Source organism: Calidris pugnax, unplaced genomic scaffold (genome assembly GCF_001431845.1).
Source record: "Calidris pugnax isolate Ruff unplaced genomic scaffold, ASM143184v1 scaffold533, whole genome shotgun sequence".
NCBI classification, from domain to species: domain Eukaryota; kingdom Metazoa; phylum Chordata; class Aves; order Charadriiformes; family Scolopacidae; genus Calidris; species Calidris pugnax.
The window spans coordinates 135007-143238 of NW_015091238.1; the positions used below are offsets into that span (position 1 = coordinate 135007).

The 8232-nt window shown below is 65.8% G+C and overlaps 1 protein-coding gene across 2 annotated transcripts; it reads left to right on the forward strand.

Annotated features, from left to right (window-relative positions):
• The first annotated feature begins 106 nt into the window (after nucleotides 1-106).
• MBD6 (methyl-CpG binding domain protein 6) lies at nucleotides 107-7043 on the forward strand. Of its 2 annotated transcripts, XM_014959916.1 has the most exons (10): nucleotides 107-585; nucleotides 659-761; nucleotides 909-1074; nucleotides 2287-2399; nucleotides 4250-4421; nucleotides 4601-4728; nucleotides 5085-5540; nucleotides 5925-5977; nucleotides 6060-6135; nucleotides 6237-7043. In XM_014959916.1, exons 1-10 carry the CDS (start codon nucleotides 473-475, stop codon nucleotides 6303-6305), a joined length of 1449 nt encoding a protein of 482 aa, XP_014815402.1. In that variant the 5' UTR covers nucleotides 107-472; the 3' UTR covers nucleotides 6306-7043. The 2 variants fall into 2 exon arrangements, 1 of the variants encoding a protein (XP_014815402.1); XR_001413947.1 differs by lacking the exons at nucleotides 5085-5540; nucleotides 5925-5977; nucleotides 6060-6135; nucleotides 6237-7043 and having other exon boundaries at nucleotides 1401-2399.
• Nucleotides 7044-8232: the final 1189 nt, after the last annotated feature.

Genomic DNA, 8232 nt, shown 5'->3' on the forward strand with positions numbered 1-8232 from the left:
GGCCACCGCCCCCCCCCGCCCGCGGGCCCGACGCCGAGACGTTCGCAGGGATGAGCAGGTGAGAGGTGCCCGCGGGCAGCCCCCGCCCCTCCCCGGCCCCCCCCGCCCCCGGGGATTAGGCCCCACAGCAGCTGTTCGCCTTTTCGCTGCAGTTCCTCGACGGGCCGTTTGTAGGTCACCGCTGTCCCTGCCCGCCCCAGACACTGGGATTAACGGGACGGCGGAGGCTGGTGTTTGGGGGGAGAGCTGACAAAGCCGGGGGGCGGCTGCTGCCCCCCAGTCCCGTTCTACGTCCCTGGGCACCCTCAGGCCCCACTGAGGGTCCCCTCTGAGCCCCTCTGGGTCCCCTAGTGCCCTGGCACCCCCGCTCCTGCCATGTCCTGTTGTCCTGTTTGCTTCCCCCCCGCAACTGCTCCCAGTGTGACCCCCCTGGCAGTGCCCGCCTCAGGTGTCGGTGCCACGCGGGGGCACAATGAGCAGTCGTCATGGTGGCACCAGGACAGAGCAGCCTGCGTCCCCGTCAGCCGGGCCCGTGCCCGTGGGCTGGCAGCGCAAGGTGGAGAAGGGCTCCGTCTGCTACATCAGGTAAGGAGCAGCCCCCTCATCCGCCCCCCAAACCCCGCTGCCTGGCTTCTGCTCACCCCATGTGCCCCCCCAGCCCCAGTGGCACGGCGCTGACCTCGCTGGAGCAGACCTGCGCCTACCTCCTGGCCGACGGGACCTGCAAGTGTGGCCTCGAGTGTCCCCTTGACATGCACAAGGTGCGGGGGAGGCTGCGCCGGGGGCACCCCCAGGACATGGCGGGGCTGCCAGGGGTGGCCCTGGCTTCAGGAGGCAGGGGATGAGGTCTGGGGGGGGGTCCCTGCGGAGTGGCCGGTTGCCACTCTCAGCCTACCCTGTCCCTGCAGGGGTTTAACTTTGACCCAGGGGCAGCAGTGGCCGGGCGAGGGGCCCCTGGGGCCCAGGGACAGCAGGACATGACCAAACTCTGCAACCACCGCCGGAAAGCAGTGGCCATGGCAGCGCTCTGCCGCAGCATGGAGGGGCCCCCTGGCCCCCGCCGCCCAGGCACAGGTACCGGGGTCCACGCTAGTCCCTGGTCCGTCCTCCTCCACGTCCCTGCTGGTGTCCCCATCTTGTCCCTGTCACCACCTGGTCGCTCCTGTCCAGTCCCAGACCCTTCCTGTCTCCCTTGTACATCCTGGGTTCTTGCCACCCACCCCAGTCCCCTTGGTGCCCTCTTGGTTTCCCTGTGTTTCCCAGTGCTCCCCTGTCTTCTCTGTCACACTCTGTTTTCCCCACCGTTTTTCCCCTCCCCTGCCTTTCCAATCCATCCCAGTTTAGGGATAGGGGTGCCCAGACCCTGCTGGTGCCAGCTTGACCCCCGTGTCCCCCCGCAGGTCCTGGCCTGACCCTGCTGTTCTCAGCCGAGGGGCACCCGGCCACGGCCCCCAGCACCGGCACCCCCCTGCCCAGCGCTGTCGGCAGCTTCCCCAGGGTCCCCTTGGGGATGAAAACCCCGGAGGTCACATCCGCCCCCATGGGGACCTGTCTCATCAACCCACCCTTCCTGCAGCCCCACAGCATTGTCCCTGGGGCCAATGGCATCCCCGAGAGCTGCTCGCCTGCCAGCCCCTGCTTCAGCCTCCCCTTGCCCCTGCCGAATGCGATGACCCCCCCCAGATCCCCTGTGGCCCAGAGCCAGCGCCCCTCGGGCAGGACTGGAGAAAGCTCTGAGCCAGGGGGGCTGGGGCCATCCCTGTCGGCCACCACCAGTGTCCCCCCGACAGGCGAGGTGGATCCTCCGGTCAGTGGTGCCTTAACCGACCCCAGAAGCAATAACCCGCCAGTGCCCTTAGACACCGTCCCCGAGGGCGGGGGCTTTTCGGGGCTGCTGCCAGCGAGCATCCCCTTCTCTGCCGGCAGCCTGCCGAGCCCGGCCACCACGGCCCAGCTGGGCAGCCCCGACCCCGCGCCCGCTCCCAGCACTTTACCCCCCGGCCCTCTCCCCCACGCCGGGATGCGCTCTCTCCTGGGTGAGCAAGCCCTGGGCAGGGGGGCCCAATGGCGCGCCAGCCCCCAGGACCCAGCAGCTCCCAGGGTGCTCCCCGAGCCCAAAGGGACACCCCCTGCAGTGCCCGGGCAGCCTCTGGCAGCCTTGCTGAGCCTGCTGGGCGCTCAGGGCTGCCCCGGGGAGGGGGATCTGGTGGGGTCAAGCCTCCCCCTTGGCCCCCCGCCTGCCACCGGTGGCTCGCCCTGCCCTGGCACCGGCCTCCTGCCCCCCAGCCGGGACATCACGGGGCAGCTTCTGGGTCTCTTCGGGCAGCTGGCAGCATCTTCTGAACCCACCTCAGGGACCTCCCCGCAGTCAAAAGCCTCTGGCCCTACCAGCGACCCAGGTATGTGGGGCAGCGCCTGTGGGGCCAGGTAGCTGGTGGGGAGCAGGGCTGCGGCAGATGTCCCTCCATCAGCTGGGGACGGACTCCACCCTGGGGTGGCTGCAGCAGTGGTGCTGGGGGGGTGTCCTGCCCACAGGGAGGCCGTTGTGGCGGTGGGGCTGGGTGGGAGGTGGTGGGACCCAGCGGGATGTGGCCGGGGGTCTGTGCTGCGGGGGGTGGGATCTGGTAGAATGCGATCGTGGGTCTCACAGGATGTGTCCATAGGCTCATGCTGGGGGCGGTGGGATGTAGCTGTGGGTCATGCGGGATGTGGTGGGACATGGTGGGACCCAGCTGTGGGTTTGTTCTTATGGTGAGTGGGACATGGCTGTGGGTCTGGCAGGATGTGGGGGGTTGCGTCCATGGGCCTGCAGCAGACGTGGCCGTGGCAGCTACATCTCTGACCCCATACCCTGCAGGTGCTGCACCTGTAGGGTAGGTTAATTACCTGCAGCTGCAGGTAATTAACAATAGAACGAGAGGGAACGGCTTCAAGCTCCAACAGGGGAGGTTTAGATTGAACATTAGGAAGGAATTTTTCACTGAAAGAGTGGTCGGGCGTTGGAACAGGCTGCCCAGGGAGGTGGTTGAGTCACCGTCCCTGGATGTGTTTAAGGGAAGTTTAGATGCGGTACTGAGGGATATGGAATTGGGGAGGACTTTGTAGAGTAGGGTAGATGGTTGGACTCGATGATCCCAAGGGTCTCTTCCAACCTCAATGATTCTATGATTCTATGATTCTCCAGGTGTCCCCAAAGATGCTGTGGCTCCAGGGACCGGTAGTAATGGGGAGAGGAGTGCTGGGGGGGCACCAGGCTTCTCGCTGCCCCCTGCAAGCAGGCCCGGAGTCTTGGGGCAGGAGCAGGCGCTGACGCTGGGGGCCTCCCTGCTGCCAAGCCTCCTGGCCACGCTGCCCTTCTCGCTAGCCCTGGGCCAGCACCCACCAGCCAGTGGGGGGGACCCCGAGGGGCCCAGCCTACCCTCCCTGCTGGCGGCCTCTCTGCTCCCGCTGCCCCTCGGCGTCCCCCTGCCTGCTCTGGATCTGCTGCCCTCGCCGGGGACGCTGCTCTCTGCCCTGCTGCCCCTGCCCCCTGGCTCCGGGGAGAGGGGCCCTGGGGGCTGCCCCACGCTGCCCGACCGAGCCTCGCTCCTCTCTGCGCCGCCCGCCTCGCTCGCCCTCCACCCCACGCAGCCGGCCCCGGGGCTGGGCCCCTCCGAGCCTCCCCCCGCCACCCCCCCGGTGAGACGACAGAGGGGTCGCCCCAGGGGAGGGAGGAGAGCGATGGGGAGGGGGTGTTTGCCCCTTGCAGAAGGGAGGGTCATAAAACGGGAGTTTCCCCCCTGCTGAGGGATCGAGGGGGTGAGGTGGGGAGGAGGGGGCGATGAGTGAAGCCGTGTCCTCTCTGTAGGGGAGAGGGTGGTGGGACTTGAGGGGGAATTCCCCTGTAGATGCGAGGTCTCAGGTGTGTATTTAACCCTGGGGAAGAGGAGGGACTTTGCCTGCAGTGCGGTAGCAGGGGAACGTTGTCCCTGAGGCACAGGCAGGAAGGATATTTGTCCCTGGGATGAGGTCAAGGGAGGGCTTTTGCCCCGGGGAGGAGAGTGTGGGAGGTGCTGGCACTCGGGCTGGGGAGCAGTGGCTGCCCCTGGGGAGGAAGGTGGTGATATTTCTCTGTCCCTTGGAGAGCAGAGTCTTTGCCCCAGGGAGAAGGGCACTTGCCCCCAGGGCATGGGAAGAAGATGAGGACACCCTGGGGGTGTCTCTGCCTCATGTCTTGGGGATGCCCCCAACTTGCCCCTCTTGCCAGCAGTCCAGCCTTGCCAGCCCCTCTGTGGCACCTACCTCGACTGGCACTCTCCCCACAACTACTGAGCCCCTGTGCGAGGAGGTCCGGGCCCCCGACAGCCCCACCAGCGCCCTGGAGCCCCACGACCTGCTGCGCTGTCCCCTGGGCAGCTCCCTGCTCAGCACCGCGCTCCTGGGTGAGTGGGGCTGGGGGACGGGCACCTTGGGGGCACCTCCGGGCATCGGTGGAGGGACTGCTTGGATGAGGAGCGCCGGGTGCCCAAAGAAGCACCGGGGCGTGCTGCGTGCCACAGGGAGCAAGGAGTGCCCCTGGAAGCTGGGTGATGTCTGCTCCCTTCCCCCCCCCGACCCCCAGGCAATGTACCGGTGCTGAGCCCCCTGCTCCAGAACCAGCCGCTGCTGCCCCCCCTGGAAGTGTCGCTGGGTCCGGGCTTCCCCCTCAGCACCACGGGCTACCTGGCCAGCCTGCTCCAGAGCCTGCAGGTGGGTTGCTGGGGTGGGCATGTGAGGGGCAGGCAGGGCTGGAGGGGCCCTGGAACTTTGTGGGGGGGACCATGTCGGGGCGGTGGGGCCGGGGGGTGATGGGCAGTCGTTTGTGAAGGGCATGGGAGGACACAGGAAAGGATGGGGGAGGCCTGGGGTTGTTGGAGGGGACAAAGGGGGGACTTGGGGACCAGGTGGATGAGGCAGGGGGGTGTTGGTGTGACATGAGGGCCCTGGGGAGACACAAAGGGTGAACTCATGGGTGTGGGGGAGATCCAGGGAGGGGGTTGTGTGGGACAAGGAGGGATGTGGGAGACACATGGGGGGGGTTGCTGACTCTCGCTGCTCCCTGACAGCTGGGCCCCAGATTCAGCTGCCCCGAGAAGTCAGCGATGCTGTTGGGTCCCAGCGCTGGAGGCTTCCCAAGTGCCCCTGCACTTCCCGGCCCCCCTGAGGGCACCCCACGTGCCTTAGAGCCCCCTGTGCCCCGTCTGGCTGAGCTGGGCAGCCCCAGACCCAGTGGGGGTGCCCAGGAGTGCCCATCCTCACGGCCCCCCCTCAAGCGGGGCCGCCGGCGGGATGAGGGGCTCAACAGGGAGATGCAGTCCCTTTGTGGGCCCCCCAGCACCAAGACCCCCCGGCGTGGGGCTGGCCGGGGGGGCTGGGGCACTCGGCGGCACTTCAATGGGCAGGCAAGTGACAGGAGCGGGAAGGGGCTTCCCCCTGCAGCCTCCCCAGCCCCCCACTCTGCCTGGCACCGCAGCAGGGACATCCCGGCCACGGGGCAGCAGCTCAGAGTGGAGGAGATCAAGGTACTGGGACCTACTGGGAGCTATTGAGGAATACTGGGTTCTGCTGGGGGATTACTGGGAGCCCTTGGGTTGCATATAAGGATCCGTGGGGTGGCAGTGGGGGTGTACGGGGAGGCTCTGGATACAACCTTTGGGTGCTGTTGTGGGTATACTGGGGGCCATTGCGTGCCATTGGGAGGTATCTGTGGGCACTGGGAGCGTGTGCTGGGGTGGGGCATATCATGGGGGAGCAGTAAAGAGATAATGGGACCCACTGGGGACATTGAGGGGCACTGGGAGGAGGTGCGAGGGTGGAGCCAGGACTGGGAGCTATAGGGAGGCACTGGGTGGACTGGGAGATGCTGGAGCAGTGGGAACCCCCAGGCTGACCCCCTTCTCACACAGGGGAACTCTCCGCGGCTGCGCCCGTCCTGCCGGGGCTGGAGGAGGAAGGCCAGGTGAGCACGGGGGGCCACGGGGGGGGCCCTGCCACCTTCCCCTCCTCCCCCCACCCCCTGCCTGACCCCGTGGTCCTTGCAGCATCCCCCAGACCAGCGCCTGCCTGGAGACTCCGCAGCGGAGGGGGCTCAGCGCCGGCCCCGGGGCTGGTCCTGCCGTAAGTGGGGACAGGGACGGCGCGTGTGGGACGGAGCGGGGAGAGGGGAGGGGAAGGGAGACTGTTGTGTCCCCCCACCTCCTCCATGATTTCCCCCCCAGGCGGACCTGGCTGTGGCGCGGTGGCCTGGACGCCCTGTCAAGAACCGCCGGAGGAAGCTGCTGACGTGACGGTGCTGGGGTGGGGACACCCCCAGCACCAGCTGATGGAATGGGGGGGGGGTCACAGCTCCCTCGCCCCCCACTGCTGCAGGCCACAGGCACTCCCAGCTGTGGGCACGTCCCCGTCGCCTGGCAGTGTTTTGTGGGGGCTGAACTGGAGTCGGGGGTTAATCTAGGCACATGGCCCCCTCCCCAGATGAAGCACTTCTGAAGCCATTTTCCATAGGGGGTGGGTCGGTGGTGAGTCCCCACCCCTGCCTTCCCTCAGGGAAGCCCCTGTGCTGAGGGGACAGGGTTGGTGCTCGGGGACATTTCCAGGCCCCCCCCCGGCCCCAGGGGGCTGGCTGTTCTCCGTCCCTGTCCATCCCACCTCCCCATTACCTCAGGCCCTGGGGGCGTCGTGGCCCCAGGGTCAGTTCTGCTCAGGGTTAGTTTAGCACGAGGTCCTCTGTCACCAAAAACGAGGTTCCCCCCCCTTTCCCGTCCCCCAGTACCAGCAATAATCATCTCCACCACCCCTGGGGGGGCCTGTGTGTCCCTGCCCTGGGTTGTCCCTGTCACCACACACACACACACACACACTACCCCCAGCCCCACAGGTGGTAACGAGGAGACGTGTCACCCCCCCAACCCTTCCCCCCCACCCCCGTGGGTTGCAGCTTTCCAACAGTGGATTTACTGCACTGGGGAGGCTGTGGGGGTGGCAGGGGGGTTTATGCACCATTAAAAGATGCATTTAAAACCCCAGGACTGGGCCCTGCTCATGCCCTGAGGTGATGCCAGCGTAGACATCCTTTGAGCTGGACTGTCTGTTGGTATAAATTCAAATAGCAGGGGGGCACAGTGATCCCCCCTGGGTGGGAATGAAGGATGGGAGGATTCCCAGGGGGTTGCAGGGCCGTGGGGTGGGATGCCTGGGGGGGTCTCTCACTTCTGCATCCACTTTATGCAGGCTTGTGTCAGCCAACTCTTCTGCAACGGGCAGGTGTTTCCTCCTTCTGCCTGTGATCTGTAGGGGCTGAGGGGGGAAGGAGGGTGAGCGTGGGGGGTAAGATGAGGATCCCATCCCTTTCACCCCAGTGGGTGTTGGTGGGACCCACCTCTACCACAGCGTTCTCCAAGAGCATCAGCTTCGACCTGCCCAAACTGCTCAAGAACAGACTTTGTAGCTGGGAGGGAGGTGAAAGCTCGGCACCGGGTGGTGCCTGTGGCACTCCCAGGATGTCCCCAGTCGTACCACGTCACTGTCCCCAGCATCCCCTCCAGCCTCTTGCCTTGCTTGAGCAGGCCCCAGGGCTCACCAGTCTCTCCTGAGGCGGACTGTCCAGTTGGGGTGGAGATGGCAGTGGTGAGGTGGGCAGAGCCAAGGTTAGAAGGTTTGTCCCAAGCATGGGTCACTGTAACCCACCCTGCTGTGCCAGAGGGGCTGGCCAGCCCTGTTGAAGGGCTTAGGAGTCACATCGGGGGGAAGGGAAGCCGCGAGGTCACCCCATGACTCCTAGTTTTATACTCCCCAGACTTGTAGCCTGTTACCCTGGGCTTGCTGATGCTACTGGAGAAATCTGGAAGAAGAAGAGCTGGGGGGCTGCTCCAAAATGCTGAGTGTGTCTGTGCTCTCCATGGAGTTGGCTCAGTGACCCAGGATCATAGAATCATAAGAATGGTTTAGGTTGGAAGGGACCTTAAAGATCATCTAGTTCCAACGCCCTGCCCTGGGCAGGGACACTTCCCACTAGAGCAGGTTGCTCCAAACCCCATCTGACCTGGCCTTGAGTCCCTCCAGGGACGGGGCAGCTCTACTGCTCCTCAGAGGACATGCCTTACAGTCCTGTCACCAGCTTGGTTGCCCTCCTCTGGATGTGTTCAAGGACCTTCACATCCTTCTTAAATGGTGGGGCCCAGAACTGCACACACTGCTCCAGTTGAGGCCACAGCA